General features: G+C 50.1%; 1 protein-coding gene across 1 annotated transcript in view; it reads left to right on the forward strand.

Annotated features, from left to right (window-relative positions):
* ncor2 (nuclear receptor corepressor 2) overlaps positions 1-23,885 on the forward strand; it is a 345,327-nt gene that overhangs the window by 106,389 nt on the left and 215,053 nt on the right. Inside the window, 1 exon segment of the mRNA XM_086011816.1 lies at positions 17,604-17,786. Within this exon segment, the coding sequence (XP_085867942.1) occupies positions 17,604-17,786 (183 nt within the window).

A 23,885-nucleotide genomic window follows, 5' to 3' on the forward strand; every position in this document is an offset into this window, starting at 1 on the left:
ACCCCCGGCCCTCTCACCCCCGACCCCCTCACCCCCGGCCCTCTCACCCCCGACCCTCTCACCCCCCGACCCTCACTCTCCCGGCCCTCTCACCCCCGGCCCTCTCACCCCCGACCCTCTCACCCCCGACCCTCTCACCCCCGGCCCTCTCACCCCCGGCCCTCTCAATTCAATTCAATTCAATTCAAATCGCTTTATTGGCATGACAAGTTACATCTTATGTTGCCAAAGCATCGGAGAACATTCATGTTTGTTCACAAAAATACAGATCTATCCATACAGTGTATAAACAGATATATCCCTGAGTGTATAAATATACTTTCATATAATTTATATATACTCTTTTCTTATATTTAGTGGTTGTCCCTCTGTTTATGGCAAGCTGTAACATAGTGCACCGCTAGTGTTATACAATTTCTCTCTTCCCCTAGTAGGTATGGGAGTTTTTGGTCGTCATTCAAATTTCTGAATTCCGGGCATATTTTTGTGAATTTTGGGTAGAAATTCTCCCTTATGCCCTGATATTTTCTATAAGCTGTGAGGAAGTGCATCTCTGTCTCCACCACTCCCTGACTGCAGTGAGAGCATATCCTGTCCTCTCTTGGTAGTCGGGTCTGTCTATGCCTACCTTTTTCGATCGCCAGGTTATGTTCACTAAGTCTGTACATTGTCAAAGTTTTTCTCAGTTTGCTATCCTTTACCATGGTCAGGTAATCAGCCATGTTGTATTGTCTGTTTAGGGCCAAGTAGCAATTGAGTTTGCTTTGGGTTTTTGTTGTTTCTGCCCAATATGACAGATATTTTTCCTTTTGCTTAGCGACGATTGTGTTGGGTCGAATTCTTTGTGTTACGCTGTCACTGTCCTGGGGCTGGTTATTGTTAGTAGTGTTAGTAGTTACTTCACTGAGTCCCAGGACTAGTTGACTGAGGGTATTCTTCTTTATGGTCCTCTCTTGGCATTTCAGGGCTTCGTAATGATAGCATTGGGGGTTGCTCATTTCAAGGTGTTTCCAAAATTTGGTGGCTCTTTTTTGGATAGTGATTATTAATGGATATTGGCCTAGTTCTGCCCTGCATGCATTGTTTACGGTTTTCCTTTGAGTCCGGAAGATACTTTTACAGAATTCTGCATGTAGGATCTCAATTGGGTGTTTGTCTCATTTTGCAAATTCTTCTTGTGTTAGCGGTCCCCACACCTCACTGCCATAGAGTGCAATTGGTTCAATTACTGATTTGAAAATTTTGAGCCAAATGCTAATTGGGATTTCTATTTGGATTGATTTTTTAATGGCATAGAAAGCCCTTCTTGCTTTCTCTTTCAGTTCATTCACAGCCAGTTTGAAATTTCCCGTAGAACTGATTTTTAAACCCAAGTATGTGTAGTTAGCGGTTTGTTCAATTTTGGTTGTTCCTAGTGTGAAATTTATTTTGGGTCCCTGATGTCTGGATCTTTGCTGGAACACAAGGACTTTGGTTTTTTGGGGATTTATTGTCACGGCCCAAGCCTGGCAGTATGACTCCAGCAGATCCAGGTTCTGCTGTAGACCCTCCTTAGTTGGTGACAGCAGAACCAGGTCGTCTGCATAGAGGAGGAATTTAACCTTGGATTCATATAGGGTGAGGCCGGGTGCTGTAGATTGTTCAAGTAGTTTTGCCAATTCATTTATGTAAATATTAAAGAGTGTCGGTGAGATTGGCGAGCCCTGCGTCACCCCCCGCCCCTGTGGGAAGTATTTTGTTTGTTTGTCTCCAATTTTAACTGCACATTTGTTGTTTGTATACATTGATTTAATTACATCATATGTTTTTCCCCCTACCCTGCTTTCGATAAGTTTCAGGAATAAACCGTCATGCCAGATGGAGTCGAAAGCCTTCTGGAAATCTATAAAGCATGCGTAGATTTTGCTTTTGTTTTGATGAACGTGTTTGTCAATTAGGGTCTGTAGGGTGAAGATATGATCTGATGTTCTATAGTTTGGCAGGAATCCAATTTGGCTTTTACTCAAGACATTGTGCTCCTCAAGGAAGTTTATAAGTCTTTTGTTTATGATGCTACAGAATACCTTCCCCAGGTTACTGTTTACACAGATGCCTCGATAGTTATTTGGGTCGACTTTGTCCCCACTTTTGTATATGGGCGTTATGAGTCCTTTGTTCCAGATATCAGGGAAGTAACCGACACTCAGAACCAAGTTGAAGAGTTTTAGGATAGCCAGTTTCATTTTATCATCTGTGTGTTTAATCATCTCGCTTAGTATGCCGTCTGCCCCGCAAGCTTTTCCTGGTTGCAGGTCCTTGAGTTTTTCAAAAAGTTCTTTTTCTGTTATTATGGAGTCTAGCGGGTTTTGGTTATCTTTTATGGCCATTTCTAGCTTTTCCAGTTTTTTGCATATTTGGTGTTGCTCTGGCCTTAGTGTGTTTTGCTGGTATAATTTTTCAAAGTGGTTTTCCCATGTGTCTCCATTTTGAATGGCCAATTCGTCGTGTTGTTTTTTGTGTAATGTATTCCAGTTGTCCCAGAAACAATTGGAATCAATGGATTCCTCAATGGAGCTGAGTGTATTCTTAATATATTGCTCTTTTTTGGTTCTGAGTGTATTTCTGTATTGTGTTAGTGTCTGACAATAAGTAAGGCGTAATTCCTCGTTTTCTGGATGTCTGTGTTTTTGGTTTGATATTTTTCTAAGTTTTTTCCTCATGTTATGGCAATCTGGGTCAAACCATTTTTCATAGTTTTTTGTTTTGGGTTTATTCTTGCGAGCTTTCAAGTTTGACCTTGTTGCCAAATTATCAAAAATATTGTTTCGGTTATTCACTGCCCGGTTTACTGTGAGTGTATATGTTATCCAGAAAGGTGTCCAAGAGAGCTTGAGTTGATTCATTGCTAATTGCTTTCTGGTATTTTTCCGTGTCGTTTTTGGCCCATCTGTACGATTTTTTGGTGTTGTACAATTTACTGGGTTGTGTTTCTGTGTTGTTTGTTTCTGTCTTTTTAAGATACATAGTAATTTGACTGTGATCTGACAGTGTTGTTTGTGGTTTGACTGTGAATGCTCTGAAAGAGGATGGGTCCAAGTCCGTAATCATATAGTCTACGGTGCTGCAGCCAAGAGGTGAGCAGTAGGTCGATCTTCCTAGGAGGTCTCCCATGAACCTACCATTGACAATGTACAGACCCAGGCTTCGACAGAGCTGCAGGAGCTGTTTTCCGTTGGTATTTGTCTGCTTGTCGCAGTTATGCCTGTATGGAAGGGAAGGGATATCGAAGTGGTTATTCCCGAATATGTAATTGTTTCCCTGATTATTGGTGAAGTCTGGTTCTTCGCCAGTTCTTGAATTGAGGTCACCACAGATCAACACGTTCCCCTGGGCCTGGAATTGGATAATCTCCCTCTCAATGTTGGAGAAGGTGTCCTCTTTAAAATACGGGGATTCCATTGCGGGGATATAGAGTGCGCAAATGTAAACATCTTGGGTGTTAGAGATAATCTCCCTCTCAATTTTGAGCCACATGTGGTTTTCGCCCTTTTTTATAAATTTGATGTAATTCTTAAGCTCTGTTTTAAACCAAGTCAGTATGCCTCCGGAGTCTCTGCCTTGGGTTACTCCTGGTAATTTATTGGAGGGGACCACCAGCTCTGTGTACCCTTGGGGACCCCCTCGTCCCTCCCTCTCCCCCTCGACCCTCCCTCTCCCCCTCGACCCTCCCTCTCCCCCCTCGTCCCTCCCTCTCCCCCCTCCCCCCCCTCTCCCCCCTCGTCCCTCGCTCTCGTCCCTCGCTCTCCCCCCTCGACCCTCGCTCTCCCCCCTTGACCCTCCCTCTCCCCCCTCGACCCTCCCTCTCCCCCCTCGACCCTCCCTCTCCCCCCTCGACCCTCCCTCTCCCCCCTCGACCCTCCCTCTCCCCCTCGACCCTCTCTCTCAACACACAACTAACGATGTTTACCATTTTAACCTGCCTTTACCTTGCGCGGAGGTTTGACCTTATTTTGGGGCTGACTTGCTGGGGATAAAGGTTCCCTTGTTTACCCGCAGCCTTCACCATTTTTCCATTAAAATTAGTCCTTTAATTTTTGTGACTTTAAAAAAGCCTCAAGGAAAACCTGCTTTAACAGCTTGCATTGGGCTGTTCGGGAAAGAAAACAAAGAGTTCGATTTCTACAGGCCAAACCTCGAGTGTGAAGAGTTCAGTTGCCAGGAACCCAATGCAGTCTGGGTGGGTGACCACTTTCCAGCAATAATCTGTGCTAAGGAATCGTTTCCTTGTGTGTGGGTCACTGAATGAGCCTCTAAGTAAATATTTCCTGTTGCTGGGGGACGAGAACTATCTCACGGATAAAACAAAAGAGATTTCTCTGGTGGAAGCTCGGGCTATAGACCCATATTGGCAGTGATTTACTGCGAGGAATTGGCTCAGACTTGGTCTTCACCAAGGGGAGCAGTGTAAGTTCTGAAGAATGCAGCCTGTTTCTTTTCCAACTCTGACTCTGACGCTCAATTTCAATCACGGGTTTGACTGTCGCCTCGAGCTCACCCTGCAGTGTTCTGAATTCTCGATTTCTCAGACAGTGTTTCCATTGCAGAGACTCCCCATGAATTCTCTTTACAGTCCCGGGAAACCTGCACCTCCATTACTCAGCAATTACTGCAGCCGCTCATTCATCATATTGTTATACATTTTATTGAAGATTAATCTGCATTTGATTATCGAAGGTCGGCACCAGGACCTGATCTCCCAACGGAAGTGTCTGAACTATGGAAAGTAAGAACGACTGACTTCAGACGTGTTGGCCTCGATTGTCCTCTTCGGCAGGAAGATAATTCTGCCCGCCTCTCCATGAGGCTTAACTTCATTCTCGGGATGTCGGCGCCGCTGGCCAGGCCGGCATTTATTGCCCATCACCAATGGCCCAGAGAAGGTGGTGGTGAGCCTTCTTCTTGAACCGCCGGTAATGGTTTAATACAAAGTATTTTGGGAGGAGTTCCTGATTTTTGGTTTGGAGATGGAGTTTGCAGTGAAGAACAGAAGAGATTTCCTTCTTTACACAATGGAACCCAGCTAGGCTAACGAAATTGTGATCTTTAGGATGTGACGTTAAACCGAGGCCCCATCTGTCCTCTCAGGTGGACGTGAAAGAGCCCATGGCAGGATATTCTCCCGCTGTTCTTGCCAGCATTGGTTGTGAAGTGCTTTGGGGTGTCGTAGGGACATAAAAGGCAGTTTATAAATGCAAGCTCTTCGCTCCTTTATCTAAAAGTAGACGGTTATGGTCGCCTAGTTTGTCTGATTCCGGACCAGTAACCCAGAGGTCGAAGTTCAAATCCCACGAGGTAAGTTATGAAATTGAATTAAATAAATCTGGTAATTTGTGGCTAAGCACCAGAAAATGACTGAGAGCTGCCGGATTGTTGTAAAAACTCAACACGTTCACTAAAGTCATTCAGGGAAGGGAACCTGCTGCTCCTACAGTCTCAGCCTACACGTGACTCCAGTCCCATGCTATGTGGTTGACTCCCCATATCCCATATTCAGAGATCGATAGATTTTTGAATATTAAGGGAATCAAGGGATATGGGGATAGTGCAGGAAAGTGGAGTTGAGGTAGAAGATCAGCCATGATCTTATTGAATGGCGGAGCAGGCTCGAGGGGCCGAATGGCCGACTCCTGCCCCTATTTCTTATGTTTTTATGCTCTATCCCGTATCTTCTTCTGCTTCAAATATTCTCCAATTTTAAGTTTAAAGGTGCAGTGGTCTCTGCCTCAACCACTCCCTGTGGCAAATCGTTCCGTGCTCCGACAACCCTTCGAGTAAAGAACTTTCTCTGATCCTCTCCTCACTCACTCTCTGATAACTCTAAATTGATGTCCCCACCCCTCTACTGACTCCCCAACCAGAGGGAACAGTCTTTCACTATTCACTCTATCAAAACCCTTCATCATTTTAATGACCTCTGTTAAATCTCCCCTTAGCCTTTTCCACTCTAGTGGGAATAATCCCAGTATCTTGAGTCTTTCCTCACAACAATAGTTTCCCATCAATGGCATCATCCAATCCAGAACAAAGCAGCCCACTTGATTGGCACCCCATCCACCACCTTAAGCATTCACTCCCTCCACCACCGGCGCACCGTGGCTGCAGTGTGTACCATCTACAAGATGTATTGCAGCAACTCGCCAAGGCTTCTTCGGCAGCACCTCCCAAACCCGCAACCTCTACCACCTAGGACAAGGGCAGCAGGCACATGGGAACACCACCACCTCCAAGTTCCCCTGACTTGGAAATATATCGGCGATCCTTCATCATCGGTGAGTCAAAATCCTGGAGCTCCCTCGCTAATAGCACTGTGGGAACCCTCACTGGGGGGGAACCGTCACTGGGGGAGCCCTCACTGGGGGAACCCTCACTGGGGGGGAACCCACACTGGGGGAACCCTCACTGGGGGAACCGTCACTGGGGGAGCCCTCACTGGGGGAACCCTCACTGGGGGGGAACCCACACTGGGGGAACCCTCACTGGGGGAACCGTCACTGGGGGAACCCTCACCGTGGGAACCCTCACTGGGGGGGAACCCTCACTGGGGGAACCCTCACTGGGGGGGAACCCTCACTGGGGGAACCCTCACTGGGGGAACCCTCACTGGGTGGACCCTCACTGGGGGGGAACCGTCACTGTGGGGGAACCCTCACTGTGGGGGAACCCTCACTGAGGGGGAACCCTCACTGGGGGAACCCTCACTGGGGGGGAACCCACACTGGGGGAACCCTCACTGGGGGGGAACCCACACTGGGGGAACCCTCACTGGGGGAACCCTCACTGGGGGGGAACCCTCACTGGGGGAACCCTCACTGGGGGGGAACCCTCACTGGGGGAACCCTCACTGGGGGAACCCTCACTGGGGTGGACCCTCACTGGGGGGGAACCGTCACTGTGGGGGAACCCTCACTGTGGGGGAACCCTCACTGTGGGGGAACCCTCACTGGGGGGGAACCCTCACTGGGTGGACCCTCACTGGGGGGGAACCCTCACTGGGTGGACCCTCACTGGGGGGGAACCGTCACTGGGTGAACCCTCACTGGGGGGGAACCCTCACTGGGTGGACCCTCACTGGGGGGGAACCGTCACTGTGGGGGAACCCTCACTGTGGGGGAACCCTCACTGTGGGGGAACCCTCACTGTGGGGGAACCCTCACTGGGGGGGAACCCTCACTGGGGGGGAACCCTCACTGGGGGAACCCTCACTGGGGGAACCCTCACTGGGTGAACCCTCACTGGGGGGGAACCCTCACTGGGGGGGAACCCTCACTGGGGGAACCCTCACTGGGTGGACCCTCACTGGGGGGGAACCGTCACTGTGGGGGAACCGTCACTGTGGGGGAACCCCCACTGGGGGGGAACCCTCACTGTGGGGGAACCCTCACTGGGTGGACCCTCACTGGGGGGGAACCCTCACTGGGTGGACCCTCACTGGGGGGGAACCGTCACTGGGTGAACCCTCACTGGGGAGGAACCCTCACTGGGTGGACCCTCACTGGGGGGGAACCGTCACTGTGGGGGACCCCTCACTGGGGGGGAACCGTCACTGTGGGGGAACCCTCACTGGGGGAACCCTCACTGTGGGGGAACCCTCACTGGGGGGGAACCCTCACTGGGAACCCTCACTGGGTGAACCCTCACTGGGAACCCTCACTGGGTGAACCCTCACTGGGAACCCTCACCGTGGGGGAACCCTCACTGGGTGAACCCTCACTGGGGGAACCCTCACTGGGTGAACCCTCACTGGGGGAACACTCACTGTGGGGGAACCCTCACTGTGGGGGAACCCTCACTGTGGGGAAACCCTCACTGTGGGTGAACCCTCACTAGGGGAACCCTCACTGGGTGAACCCTCACTGGGGGAACACTCACTGGGGGAACCCTCACTGGGGGAACACTCACCAGGTGAACCCTCACTGGGGGAACCCTCACTGGGGGGGGAACCTTCACCGTGGGGGAACCCTCGCTGTGGGGGAACCCTCGCTGTGGGGGAACCCTCGCTGTAATCTGCCCAAGTGGTTCTCAGTGAGAAATGTTGGAAAGCAGTTGGGAAACTAGTGATTTCCCTAAAGTAAAGCACATGGGCCAATTCTCAGAGAATTGTTATCTGTTTCCAGTTAAATATTTCAGCAAATAGAAAGGACTAATTATCCGATAGGAACCTTGACGAGGAGTTAGTTGCTGTTGGACATGACAAGAGTTTATCTTTCCCATTTACACCCTGCGCTAGAACAGATCCAACAAATCACTCTCATTCATTATTAACGGGCCATGCTGTGTTCTTGACATGGTGTCACCGTGAGGGACGTGGGGGCGCGGTGTCACGGTGAGGGGCGTGGGGGCGCGGTGTCACCGTGAGGGACGTGGGGGCGCGGTGTCACCGTGAGGGACGTGGGGGCGCGGTGTCACGGTGAGGCGCGCAGGGGCGCGGTGTCACAGTGAGGGGTGTGGGGGCGCGGTGTCACCGTGAGGGACGTGGGGGCGCGGTGTCACGGTGAGGCGCGTGGGGGTGCGGTGTCACGGTGAGGCGCGCGGGGGCGCGGTGTCACAGTGAGGGGTGTGGGTGCGGTGTCACGGTGAGGCGCGTGGGGGTGCAGTGTCACGGTGAGGCGCGCGGGGGCGCGGTGTCACGGTGAGGGGCATGGGGGCGCGGTGTCACGGTGAGGGGTGTGGGGGCGCGGTGTCACGGTGAGGGGCGTGGGGGCGCAGTGTCACGGTGAGGCGCGTGGGGGCGCGGTGTCACGGTGAGGCGCGCGGGGGCGCGGTGTCACGGCGAGGCGAGCGGGGGCGCGGTGTCACGGTGAGGGACGTGGGGTCACGGTGAGGGGTGTGGGGACGCGGTGTCACGGTGAGGCACGCGGTGTCGCGGTGATTCGCAAAGGCCCGAGTTCTCCCTGCCCTTTGTAACTTTCATCCTCACTGGACTATTAACAACTTTGATATAATCAGTGTGCAGTTTTCTAATTGAGGATAATCTGTGGATGATTATTGTAAAACACTTTCCGCACATATTGTACATTTTCCAACTTAATTGTTTCATTTGTCTTCAGTTGAACTCCTGTCATTCTTTATAAATTATTCAGATGGAAGAGGAAACTGTAACTGGTGGAAATAGACAGTGGGTCAGTCAGTTTTGGCAAAGGGAGATAAAGATTCTGATGTATGGACCCTGTGTCGGACCTGAGAAACGAGCCTTTTAGACCCGTGGTTGAGTGGGCGAGAAGGAGGTCACTCAATACTCCAATCACCGAGAGAATATTAATGGGGTAAATGACCTCCAAACTGTTCAATGGAGAAACAGGAATGTGTTAAATTATATCAAAGATTATCTCAATGAGGCAATGGAAAGAACAAAATGTGTGAATAGGAGAGCGAAGTGGATGAGAAAGGATCAAGATCAGGTGAGAATCAGAAATGCACATTCCAGCCCCTAAACTGATTTAAGTTCCTAGCCGAGACCCCAAGCAGCACTGCTGGCTCGGGGTGTTTGTGAGCAGTCAGAGCGACTTGTAAACACTGCTGTAACTAAAGATTCTCCCACTCCAGCCATTCCGCTGCCAGAACACAGATTGTCCTGTTCAATATTCTCATCCCTGGTTGCTGCAGGAAGTCCCGTTGCTGACTCTGTCAACCATCAGCCTAAAAGGGAGTGCTGCTTCCAGACTGCAGAAGCTCCATTAGGTGGAAGTGAAGATATTGGGTTGTGTGAGAACACTGGGTGACTCGGGCTCTGAGCTCGGTACCTCTACACATCGATCCAGATTTAAATGTACAATCACACAGAACAACTGACGATAGTTTTACCTGACAGATTTTGAACTTTGATGTGGTGTCTGGCCCGGTAGAGTGGCACTGGTCGCAATCACTAACCACTGTCCCCTCCTACAAGGAGAGCACGTCTAATATAACGGGGCCGAGCCAGAGTAACACTGGCTGCGTAGAATTCAGATACAATCTGGTTTTCATTATCGATGAAATCAGGTGTGACGATATCTGCACGTTTTGGAAACATGAATTTAAACTTTACGTGAAGTCCGAGGCTCACCCCGCAAAGGCAAAGTCCCTTCCAGGCCTGACTGGGAGAGGCCTGTGGCGGGCGTGTTGGTGGACCTTTGGTGGGGGAGGGTCTGGCTGGGCAGCACCGTCTCCTCTCTTTGATGCAGTGAAAAGCACACGGTGCGGAATTAGTTTAGCAGCACAGCAACCCCGGTCTGTTTCCTGCACTCATTGTATTTAAGACTCCGGTATCATTTCCATCAAAGGGCCGAATAAATCAAAAGCTGCTGGATCTGAAAAGCACCGTCCCTGGTAACTGAATTCGGTGATTGGGGCGGGAGCCAGTGTAGCCTGGTTCTGCTCCTACTGTGTTCTAATTCTGTTAGATTTCAGGAGATGGTTTTATTCCTGTTCCTGGCTGGGGTGGAGATCGCCTTTACAGAAGGTAAGTACTGTAGAAAATATAGGGACAGAGTGATCTCCTGGAAGAATTTCGATCGCCTAGATGGGTCGGAGAGGAATTTCCCAGATTTTTTCTCCCAAATTGGCCATTGGGTTTTTTATCTGGTTTTTCACCTCTCCCGGGAGATCACATGGGTTCGGGTGGATGGAGAGTGATAGAAGATTTGAGGTTAGGATCAGATCAGCCATGATCTTATTGAATGGTGGAGCAGGCTCGAGGGGCCGATTGGCTGGCTCCTGCTCCTATTTCTTATGTTCTTATGTTCTTAACCAACAGGTGTTGGGCAGGATGCCCTGTATCCTGCACCAGATGTTGGGGACTGAGCTCGGATCGTGTTCTGAATGACAATGATTTGTCTCAAACACTCGCTACAGGCTGCGGTGTGATTAATGAGTTAAGATGCAAGACTTTCTCCCACACCGAAAGAAAGACTTGCAATTCTACAGCACCTTTCACGACCACTGGACGTCCCAAAGCACTTTACAGCCAATGAAGTACTTTTTGAAGTGTAGTCACTGTGGTGATGTAGGAAGCAGAACGGACGCAGTGTGAACAAAGGCTTGTGGGTGCGATCTGCAGATATCTGGACGCACGGTCAGATGGGGAAGGTCATGAACTTGTGATCACAATGTTGCCTAAATGCTGCTGTACCTGACTCACGGTCTGCGCTTTGGAGGAGCACGGTCACTTTAAAGAGAAGCCGAACTGTGTCTTTCCATCGCCTCCTGTGATGGAGATTTGGCTTCACTTTGAGCCAATCAACTGTGGCTCAGTGGGTAGCACACTCGCCTCTGAGTCAGAAGGTTGTGGGTTCAAGTCTCACTCCCGGGACTTTGAGCACATAAAGCTAGGCTGACACTCCAGTGCAGTGCTGAGGGAGTGCTGAACTGTCGGAGGGGCAGTGTTGAGGGAGCGCTGCACTGATGTTAAACCGAGGCCCCGTCTGCTCTCAGGTGGATGTAAAAGATCCCATGGCACTATTTCGAAGAAGAGCAGGGAGTTCTCCCCGGTGTCCTGACCAATATTTATCCCTCAACCAACATAACAAAAACATTATCTGGTCACATTGCTGTTTGTGGGAGCTTGCTGTGTGCAAATTGACTGCCGCGTTTCCCACATTACAACAGTGACTACACTTCAAATAGTACTTCACTGGCTGTAAAGCACTTTGAGACGTCCGGTGGTCGTGAAAGGCACTATATAAATGCAAGTCTTTCTTTCAATCACATTACAGTGTCTGGAGGCCCCAATTATACATCATCACCGATCGGCCATTGCAAGCTCCTCCACTCCGCCTCATTCATCACGCATGGTGCTGATTCATGTATCCCGTACAAGCTGCGGATTGCACTCCATTCCAGGCTAAACTCTCTCTTTGTTTCCATGTTTTGGTTCCCAGGGTACGTAGGTCAGGCATTTTACACAATTCTGATTGGTTGGACAGTCTCCTCTGCCCAAAGCACCATGTGGTGTCACGTTGAACGGCCTTGCACTGATGATAGGACAGGTGGGTCTAGTGTGCAAACTGCAGTCAGATCGTCGCCCCTTTATTGGAGGCGGCTTTCTAGATACATCTGGTTAATCCCCCGAAACCCCAAATATCGGGTTCAGGAGCTGGACCTGTGAGTGCATCACTACATTAACCCCCCCTTACATCGGTAATCCTGATCCGGATCCGAGTATAACCTTGATTCAGGCACAACATTTCTTGGCAAGTAAATTGGGCTTTTATTGTGATCCAGCTGTGTTGGAGTGTTTGGCATGTTTTGATTGCGAGCTGTTTTTTCCAGTGAAGCAGCTGTTGCTGTTAGCGATGTTTTTATTGGAGCAGGAGCGGAATTCCACATGGAAAAAGAAAGTGTTTCACAAACACTGGGATTCAGTTTAATGAAGCTCGGTCTCTGTTAGACCGCACCAAATAACTGCTGCCACAGAAGTTTAAAACCTACCTTTAACTGATTAATCAGTGACCCTGTTTCGTGTACATGTTGAGTCTTAGTGATGGCCGGTGTCTGTGGAGTAGAATGGGCCGGGGACAGGGAGTCAGGCTAGTGAAGTGGAACGCATCACCTGTTGTTGGCTCCACTGAATTGGCAAAGACTCGGGGGTAAGTGATGGACAGGGCCTGTGGCCGCCACATCATTCGGTTAGTGCAAACAGTAAGTGTGTTGTTCCCAAGGAGCGTTTTGTTGTATAACAAAGTAATAATGATTTGTCTCTCTCCGCATCGCTCCAAGTGAGAATGTGCTGACTGTCCGGCCCCAGTACATTTGTTAGCAGTATTTAAGATCCCATGTCAGCAGAACTTGAGCACAATCTAAATCCAGAAACCATTGGGGTTACAGTACTGAAGTGACCTAGTTTTAAAAACAGATGCATTTTGCTCAGCTTTTTGAAGTATTTTAGATCATGCAGTACTTAAAATAGTGCCACTACTTCACACTGTCAGCGAGCTGTGCACGCTGCATTTTTCTTGCAGATGAATTAAGCATCATGTGCCGAGGAAGCACATTAGTGCCCACAGTTCACCTGCACTTTCCGCAAAGCCGCCCCTCACATTTCACATTTCAGCAAATTAAACCTTTCCTTCTTCCCCCACGTATCCCCGGAGCCACTGATGTGGTCCCAGTTACTCACTCTCGGCCTCTGATGTGGTCCCAGTTACTCACTCTCGGCCTCTGATGTGGTCCCAGTTACTCACTCTCGGCCTCTGATGTGGTCCCAGTTACTCACTCTCGGCCTCTGATGTGGTCCCAGTTACTCACTCTCAGCCTCTGATGTGGTCCCAGTTACTCACTCTCAGCCTCTGATGTGGTCCCAGTTACTCACTCTCGGCCTCTGATGTGGTCCCAGTTACTCACTCTCGGCCTCTGATGTGGTCCCAGTTACTCACTCTCGGCCTCTGATGTGGCCCCAGTTACTCACTCTCGGCCTCTGATGTGGTCCCAGTTACTCACTCTCGGCCTCTGATGTGGTCCCAGTTACTCACTCTGGGTGTATAGGGTGTGGATTATTACCCCCGGTGTATAGGGTGTGGATTATTATCCCGGTGCATAGGGTGTGGATTATTACCCCGGTGTATAGGGTGTGAATTATTACCCCCGGTGTATAGGGTGTGGATTATTACCCCGGTGCATAGGGTGTGGATTATTACCCCGGTGTATAGGGTGTGGATTATTACTCCTGGTGTATAGGGTGTGGATTATTACCCCGGTGTATAGGGTGTGGATTATTACCCCCGGTGTATAGGCTGTGGAGTATTACCCCGGTGTATAGGGTGTGGATTATTACCCCGGTGTATAGGGTGTGGATTATTACCCCGGTGTATAGGGTGTGGATTATTACCCTCGGTGTATAGAGTGTGGATTATTACCCCTGGTGTACAGGGTGTGGATTATTACCCCTGTGTATAGGGTGTGGATTATTACCCCCGGTGTACAGGGTGTGGATTATTACCCCGGTGTACAGGGTGTGGATTATTACCCCCGGTGTACAGGGTAGGGATTATTACCCCCGGTGTACAGGGTGTTGATTATTACCCCCGGTGTACAGGGTGTTGATTATTACCCCTGGTGTATAGGGTGTGGATTATTACCCCCGGTGTACAGGGTAGGGATTATTACCCCCGGTGTACAGGGTGTGGATTATTACCCCCGGTGTACAGGGTAGGGATTATTACACCCGGTGTACAGGGTAGGGATTATTACCCCCGGTGTACAGGGTCTGGATTATTACCCCCATTGTACAGGGTCTGGATTATTACCCCCGGTGTACAGGGTCTGGATTATTACCCCCGGTGTACAGGGTGTGGATTATTACCCCGGTGTATAGGGTGTGGATTATTACCCCCGGTGTACATGGTGTGGATTATTACCCCCGGTGTACAGGGTAGGGATTATTACCCCCGGTGTACAGGGTGTGGATTATTACCCCCGGTGTACAGGGTAGGGATTATTACACCCGGTGTACAGGGTAGGGATTATTACCCCCGGTGTACAGGGTCTGGATTATTACCCCCATTGTACAGGGTCTGGATTATTACCCCCGGTGTACAGGGTGTGGATTATTACCCGTGGTGTATAGGGTGTGGATTATTACCCCCGGTGTATAGGGTGTGGATTATTACCCCGGTGTATAGAGTGTGGATTATTACCCCTGGTGTACAGGGTGTGGATTATTACCCCTGGGGTATAGGATGTGGATTATTACCCCTGGTGTATAGGGTGTGGATTATTACCCCCCGGTGTACAGGGTGTGGATTGTTACCCCCGGTGTACAGGGTGTGGATTATTACCCTCGGTCTACAGGGTGTGGATTATTACCCCCGGTGTATAGGGTGTGGATTATTACCCCCCCCCCCCGGTGTATAGGGTGTGGATTATTACCCCTGGTGTATAGGGTGTGGATTATTACCCCCGTGTATAGGGTGTGGATTATTACCCCCGGTGTACAGGGTGTGGATTGCTACCCCCGGTGTATAGGGTGTGGATTATTACTGCGGTGTATAGGTGTGGATTATTACCCCCGGTGTATAGGGTGTGGATTATTACTCCTGGTGTACAGGGTGTTATTTATTACCCCGGTGTATAGGGTGTGGATTATTACCCCCTAGTGTACAGTGTGTGGATTATTAGCCCCGGTGTACAGGGTGTGGATTATTACCCCGGTGTACAGAGTGTGGATTATTACTCCCGGTGTATAGGGTGTGGATTATTACCCCCGGTGTATAGGGTGTGGATTATTACCCCGGTGTATAGGGTGTGGATTATTACCCCCGGTGTACAGGGTGCGGATTATTACCCCTGGTGTACAGGGTGCGGATTATTACCCCCGGTGTACAGGGTGTGGATTATTACCCCCGGTGTACAGGGTGTGGATTATTACCCCCGGTGTACAGGGTGTGGATTATTATCCCGGTGTACAGGGTGTGGATTATTACCCCCGGTGTATAGGGTGTGGATTATTACCCCCGGTATATAGGGTGTATATTATTACCCCGCTTTACAGGGTGTGGATTATTACTGCAGTGTATAGGGTGTGGATTATTACTCCTGGTGTAATAGGTGTGGAATATTACTCCTGGTGTATAGGGTGTGGATTATTACCCCCGGTGTATAGGGTGTGGATTATTACCCCGGTGTATAGAGTGTGGATTATTACCCCTGGTGTACAGGGTGTGGATTATTACCCCTGGTGTATAGGGTGTGGATTATTACCCCTGGTGTATAGGGTGTGGATTATTACCCCCCGGTGTACAGGGTGTGGATTGTTACCCCCGGTGTACAGGGTGTGGATTATTACCCCCGGTGTACTGGGTGTGGATTATTACTCCCCCCGGTGTATAGGGTGTGGATTATTACCCCTGGTGTATAGGGTGTGAATTATTACCCCCGGTGTATAGGGTGTGGATTATTACCCCCGGTGTACAGGGTGTGGATTGCTACCCCCGGTGTATAGGATGTGGATTATTACTGCAGTGTATAGGTGTGGATTATTACCCCCGGTGTATAGGGTGTGGATTATTACCCCTGGTGTATAGGGTGTGGATTATTAACCCCGGTGTATAGGGTGTGGATTATTACACCCGGTGTATAGGGTGTGGATTATTACCCCCGGTGTACAGGGTGTGGATTATTACCCCCAGTGTATAGTGTGTGGATTATTACCCCCGGTGTATAGGGTGTGGATTATTACCCCCGGTATATAGGGTGTATATTATTACCCCGCTTTACAGGGTGTGGATTATTACTGCAGTGTATAGGGTGTGGATTATTACTCCTGGTGTAATAGGTGTGGAATATTACTCCTGGTGTATAGGGTGTGGATTATTACCCCCGGTGTATAGGGTGTGGATTATTACCCCTGGTGTATAGGGTGTGGATTATTAACCCCCGGTGTACAGGGTGTGGATTGTTACCCCCGGTGTACAGGGTGTGGATTATTAGCCCCCCCGGTGTATAGGGTGTGGATTATTACCCCTGGTGTACAGGGTGTGAATTATTACCCCCGGTGTATAGGGTGTGGATTATTACCCCCGGTGTACAGGGTGTGGATTGCTACCCCCGGTGTATAGGATGTGGATTATTACTGCAGTGTATAGGTGTGGATTATTACCCCCGGTGTATAGGGTGTGGATTATTACCCCCGGTGTATAGGGTGTGGATTATTACCCCCGGTGTATAGGGTGTGGATTATTACCCCCGGTGTATAGGGTGTGGATTATTACCCCCGGTGTATAGGGTGTGGATTATTACCCCCGGTGTATAGGGTGTGGATTATTACCCCCGGTGTATAGGGTGTGGATTATTACCCCGGTGTATAGGGTGTGGATTATTACCCCGGTGTACAGGGTGTGGATTATTACCCCGGTGTACAGGGTGTCGATTATTACCCTGGTGTACAGGGTGTGGATTATTACCCCGGTGTACAGGGTGTGGATTATTACCCCGGTGTACAGGGTGTCGATTATTACCCCGGTGTATAAGGCGTGGATTATTACCCCGGTGTATAGGGTGTGGATTATTACCCCCGGTGTATAGGGTGTGGGTTATTACCCCCCGGTGTATAGGGTGTGGATTATTACCCCCGGTGTACAGGGTGTGGATTATTACCCCCCCCCCGGTGTATAGGGTGTGGATTATTATCCCTGGTGTATAGGGTGTGAATTATTACCCCCGGTGTATAGGGTGTGGATTATTACCCCCGGTGTACAGGGTGTGGATTATTACCCCGCTGTATAAGGCGTGGATTATTACCCCGGTGTATAGGGTGTGGATTAATACCCCCGGTGTATAGGGTGTGGATTATTACCCCCGGTGTCTAGGGTGTGGATTATTACCCCCCGGTGTACAGGGTGTGGATTATTACCCCCGGTGTATAGGGTGTGGATTATTACCCCGGTGTATAGGGTGTGGATTAATACTCCCGGTGTATATGGTGTGGGTTATTACCCCCGGTGTCTAGGGTGTGGATTATTACCCCCCGGTGTACAGGGTGTGGATTATTACCCCGCTGTATAGGGATTAGTCCGGTACACAGTTAGTGGCTGTTGGTAAAGGGGGAATTTTCAGGATGGACCGTGTCTGAGCTATTTTGTCTGTGCTTTCAGGAGCGATGTGGCTCCAGCAGCGTCGAAGCTCTGTCGCCCGTCGGCTTGTCACAGCAGCGTGACCTGGAGGCCGATATGGTGCCCACTGGCCTGTCGAAGGAGGAGCTCATTCAGAGTATGGACCGGGTGGACAGGGAGATTTCAATGGTCGAACAGCAAATTACCAAACTGAAGAAGAAGCAGGTAATGTGAAGTGCCGTGCGGGGGAGGGGCAAGGCGCTGGGCTCGTTATCTAGAGCGACACAAGCTTGTACAAACATGGCTGAGAGCGCCAATCCCTCCATTGATCAGCGCAGGATTTAAACTTTTTCATTATGTTCTAAATACAGTTAATATTGTATACTAAGGGCTGGATTTTGCCAGGCCCGAGGAGGCGGGAATGGAGGCGTGTGGGGTGTTAAAATTGCAAAAAGTAGCGGGCGGGCCCGACCCCGCCTCCAAGAGGTGGGATAGGCCCTTAAGGCCCTTAACAACCACTGAATTGCCCCTATAATCCCATTTTGAGAGGCCTTTCTGATTTCAACACTTTTCCCACATGATGCACGCCTCCTCTGAAACACGACGGTGAAACCTGGCGGGAGCACAATTGGATTGCTGACTATCAGCTGCAGCTCCACCATTAAATAGGAGATTTGATCAGCCATCATTTGCAGGTGGCAGGACTTTGTAGTCTCAGGTCTGGGGGAACTTTTAGCAGGCAAAACCACAGCTGTGGAAGTTTGGAGCCTGACACCCATCTTCAGTGTGACCTCCCAGGAAACCCCTCTCCCCACCTTGACTGAGCGCTTCCTCAACTGAGGCATCTACCAGAAGCATGGGAACCATTTATTTCCTTTCCTCCTGGACATCAGATGAGGGCGAAGACCAGCCGCGGCAGCAGCAGAACCATGAACAACAGCAGCAGCAACAGCAGGAGCGCCAGGCTGCTGCTCACCCACCTGAAGCTGCTCAGGCCAGAAGGGGCCAGCGCCTGGAAGCCCGTCGGCGCAGGAGATAGCCCCCAAACAGGGTCTACAGACACAGGGTCAGCTACCTCAACATGACTGAGCAGCAGTGCCAAAGGCGGCTCCGACTTTCGTGAGAGGTAGTGACTGACATTTGCGCAATGCTGCAGCAAGACCTGCTGCCCAGAGGACCAGGTGGACACCCCTTACCAGTGGCCACCGCACTCAACTTTTTTGCCTCAGGCTCATTCCAGGGATCAGCAGCAGACATCAGCGGCATCTCCCAGGTGGCCACACACACTTGCATCATGCAGGTAACCGATGCCCTCTTTGCCATCGCGCACAATCACATCCATTTCTCCAAGGATCAAGCAAGTGTCAGGGTGCGTGCGGTTGGATTTGCTAATCTGGCAGGCTTTCCAAGGGTGCAGGGCGTCGTTGACTGCACACATGTGGCCCATAAGGCACCCCTTCGCAATCCAGGTATTTTTGTCAACCGCAAGGGCTTCCACTCCCTCAATGTACAGCTGGTGTGTGACCACAAGAAGGAAATTTTGCATGTTTGTGCCAAGTTACCCTGGCAGTTGCCATGACTCCTTCATACTGCGCCAGTCTAATGTGCCTTCGCTCTTCAGTCCGCCAGACCAACTTAACAGATGGCTACTTGGAGACAAGGGCTATCCCCTGAGGACGTGGATAATGACGCCGTTGAGGAGCCCATCCAACGAAGCTGAGGAGCGCTACAACTACAGCCACATTTCCACCAGATCCATTATCGAGCAAACCATCGGCTTGCTGAAGATGCAATTCAGATGCCTGGATAGATCAGGTGGAGCCCTGCAGTACTCAGCAGCCAGGGTCTCCAGAATCGTCGTGGTTTGCTGTGCACTTCACAACATGGCACAGCGTCGTGGCTTGCAGATTCCTGAGGACCAAGTGGCTCCTCACATAGCCTCCTCAGATGATGAGGAGGAGGAGGAGGAGGAGAGTGACCACGACCAGCTTGCAGAGGCCCATCAACCAGCAGCAGCAGTACGCGAGAACATTGCTCCCTGGGATGCAAGGAATGCCCTCATCTTGGCCAGATTTGCTTAGCCTAGCCAATCAAGCACTTTTGCCTCGCAGCTTCTTACCAGAGCATCGACAATGGCCAAGAACTAGCGGATTCCTAGCACTCTGACCACCATACTGACAATTGCAAGTAAACCTAGGCCCTCAATGTGGAAGTCCCATTAGCGAAATGTCGCACGCCACAACTGCAACAGTTGCCATCATAATTTTTATTTACAATAACCAACTGATGGCTTTTCAACATTAAACATCACGTTTCACCCAAGTGACTACCCTTGTGACTATTTGTGCAGTATCTTTCTCTTACGCGGGCTCCTACGTGCAGGTTCCCCCTTGGCATCAGCAGATGTGGAGGCCCCTTGCTCACTTTCTTGGTGCTCCTGTCTCGACACCTTTGGCGGGCGTCCTCTGGGGTGGCGAACCTGTGAGGGCTCGGCAACAGTCTGCTGCTCCTGCGGCTGTGCAGGGGTTGAGACGCCGATCTCAATTGGGTGGGGACTCTGGTGGGGCTCTGACCGAGGACTTGGCAGTGGCATGGAAGTGTGAGCACTTGGAGAGGAGCCCCCACTTCCTTGTTCTCTGCCACCAACATCCCTCTCATAGGTCAGGTCCCCCTCAGTGCTTGCAAGTGGCTTGAGAGCACCTTGCTGCACATCAGGGGGGCCATGGGGACCCTCATCTGCAAAGGCAGTCCTACTCAGAAGGACTTCTATGAAGGCCTGGTTTCTCTCTTCAGTAGCTGACCATCGCTCCTCCAGAGATATCCGTCTATTCTGAATACTCATCATGTTTTCTACACTCTGGCGACTTAGCTCCTCCATGGCCGTAGCCATCCCCTCGTCTACTGTAGCCATCCTTTACACGGAGGTTGCCATCCTTTCCGTGGTGCTGCGTTCATGCGCCAACGCCTCCACAAAGACTCTGCTCATGTTAGCGAGGGACTCCTCCATTCGCTCCACACTCGCAGCTACCCTGGAGACAAAACCTGCCAGAGACTCCTGCACCTGTTCCTGGAGTTCCAGCACCGCTGTTCTTCTGGATGGACCCAGAAGCAGAGGGGTGATATGTAGCTGAGCCGAGCTGGGAGAGCTGTGCCCTCCGACTAGGACTCTCCACTGCTGTCCCTGTCTCCACAATCTGCAGATGCTCACTTGTGAGCTGTGATCCACCAGGTGACAACACTACTCTATCTCGCAATGGTCCCACCGAGGAGTGAGTGTCTGCGCTGGTGCTGGGTTGGCTGAATTCTGCTGGCGCTGCTCCCTCAGAGATTGCAGCTTCCTCTGAGGAGTCTGGAGGCTCAGGCTGTTTCTCCTGGATAGTGGGGACGGGTGCTTGCGATGGTCCTGTGAGGCCAAGGTTACATGCACATTGCATATTGCAGATGATCATTAGTCCATCTGTTAGAGCTTCAGAATCATTATCAGTGACTCATGCAATGTCAATGAGAGAGATGAAAAACTATTCTGTCACCAGCTTTCTCTGATGCACCTGTCTGTCCGTCCCCCACTTGCACATCGTCCTCGAGTCCCACGATCTCCAGGACCGCCTCCTCCCAGGGGGTGAGCTGGGCTACTGAGGGTGGCCCTCCTCCTGTCCTCGCTCTTTCCCTCTTATTGCGAGCTCTCTTTTCCTGCAATGAGGAAGACAAGTGGAGTTTGAGTGAGAATGAAGGAGTGAGTGTAGAGAATCCATATCATTGATGGTTAGAAGGAGACAAAGATGGAGTGAGGTGGCAAGACCAAGGGCCTTCCCTGTGTGTTGTAAGTTGTTTTCATAGCATCACAGTGATAGGGAGTGTGAGGGCTGCATAGTCGAATAGTTAGGTGAATGTGGCTATAGAGAGAGAGGGAATGGGTAAGGGTGCAGGGATGTCAATGTTAAGTGGGATGTGGAGGAAGAGGTTGCTAAAGCTGAGTGCTGGTGAGGAGAGGCAATGGGAATCAGATTGAGGGTGATGGGAACTTCATACTCACTTTTCCAGTGCGCAGAAGGTCATGAAACCTCTTCCTGCACTGGAGCCAGGTTCTGCGGGTTATCGACAAAGAGTTCATCTCCTGGGCCACCTGGATCCACACAGCCTTGGTCTGCTGGGGAGGCTTCTTCCTCCCTGAAGAAGGGAAAAACACCTCCTTATTGGCTCTTGCTCCCTCCACCAAAGCTTGCAGGGCGACGTCATCAAATCTGGGAGCAGACCTAGGTCTCCCGCTGCTCATTTTGGCTCGAGGTCCCTTTCACAACAAAGGCCAAAAGGTTGGCAGTCTGCAGAAGAAGCAAGGCTTCTTGCAGACCTTAAATGCAGCAGCAATGATGATGTCATCGGAGGTGAGTTTCAGACTGAAAAAACGAATTGGGCCGTGGGTTCCCACACGCTGGAACTCAGTTGCCCAATTAGGTGAAAATCGCATCAATCTCCCACATCGATTTGGAATCAGGTGGATAACACGAAAAGCGGATGACACGACCCCAGCCCGCCCCATGACAAAATCCAGCCCTAAATCTCTGATGGTCCTGAAATTTAAAAAAATGGTTCTGAATATCACGGTGACTCATTTCCTGAGATGAGCTTGTAGTGAGATGGAATTTGTGAAACTGTTGGGTACATAATGCGAAGGGCCAGTCACTGCAAACTGGCACTGCTCTCCTCTTCATGGGAATAAATATCAAGGAGGTAGATTAACATTTCAATTTCAGACGTACCTTTGTGTACTGAGCACGACCCCGTGACACTGGGCTGAGAGCCGAGCCCACAACACAGTGAGATGGACAGTGCACAGCGAGTCGCTCTCTGCTTTGTGTGAAACACTCTGTCCATTCTGCTGATGACTTGGTTTGTGCACCGTTGAGTGCAGTGATGTGTTTGACTGATTGTGCTGTTGAAATAGTTCAACTTTGTAGAAAGTGTCACTAAATCTACAAAAATTAGAAAGCAGAAATAGTGGTGTTGGAGCTGTGTTTCTAAGGGGTTAATAATCTTGAGTATTGTGTGCAGTTTTGGTCACCTTATCTGAGGAAGGATGTTCTTGCCATGGAAGGAGTGCAGCGAAGATTCACCAGGCTGATACCTGGGATGGCAGGAATGACGTATGAGGAGAGATTGTGTCGATTGGGCTTGTACTCGCTGGAGTTTAGAAGAATGAGAGGGGATCTCATTGAAACTTATAAAATTCTAACAGGACTGGACAGACTAGATGCAGGAAGGATGTTCCCGATGGTCGGGGAGTCCAGAACCAGGGGTCACAGCCTAAGGATAAAGGGTAAGCCATTTAGGACAGAGATGAGGAGGAATTTCTTCACCCAGAGAGTGGTGAACCTGTGGAATTCTCTACCACAGAAGGCAGTAGAGGCCAATTCATTAAATATATTCAAGAAGGAGTTGGATATATTTCTTAAGGCTAAAGGGATCAAGGGATATGGAGTGAAGGCAGGAACAGGGTACTGAATTTGGATGATCAGCCATGATCTCATTGAATGGCGGAGCAGGCTCGAGGGGCCGAATGGCCTACTTCTGCTCCTATCTTCTATGTTTCTATTATCCCACGAGCCGTGAGATACCTGCTTGCTTCTACCTGTCTCTGAGGAGGTGGACACAGCGTTCAGTGAAACTGTTCATTATTGTTTCACCTTCTACATGGTGGGATGTCGTAATTGCACCGCAAAATACTGCTGTACAACGTCCTGTAAGTTATCCCCATCACTGTAGGGAATGATTGATGATCAGGTATTGCCTGTTGTGTTTGGTCTGCCAGTATTCGGAGACGGTTACAGTGCATCTATCAGTGAAGGTTAGCTGCCTGTCCCATTCACACTGCTTCTTTTCACTGCATCACACTCCTGTTGTATTGCGGTGCTTTTTAAGAAGATATATGGTAAAGGGTTAAGATTCTATCAGTCCAGAAGTCCAAATGACAGTGTGTATTTTAATACTATTTAAATTTAACTGCAGGAGCTGGTAATGTAGAATGAAGTGGGTGATTGCACAGCATATGGCGTTAGTTCCACACCTGCCTGCTGCTGAATAGTGACATCCGGTGTTAAACTGGCTCAGAATTGAATCGCTCCTGTAACCTTAGAATGCTGAAAATACAATGAGTGAGATGGACATTGGACGGCGCAGTGAAACACTCAGCCCCGGGAACCCAAGAACTTTGCACAGTCGCTTTTCAAACACCGGAAGTAAATGTACGGTGTGATTTATTCTGCAGTGCCCTGTAATTCACAAGTCAAGAAATATATTTTGGATTACTAAATGTGTAACGAAATGAAA

Source organism: Somniosus microcephalus, chromosome 19 (assembly GCF_052327205.1).
Source record: "Somniosus microcephalus isolate GS21.2 chromosome 19, FLI_Smic_1.0, whole genome shotgun sequence".
Classification (NCBI taxonomy): domain Eukaryota; kingdom Metazoa; phylum Chordata; class Chondrichthyes; order Squaliformes; family Somniosidae; genus Somniosus; species Somniosus microcephalus.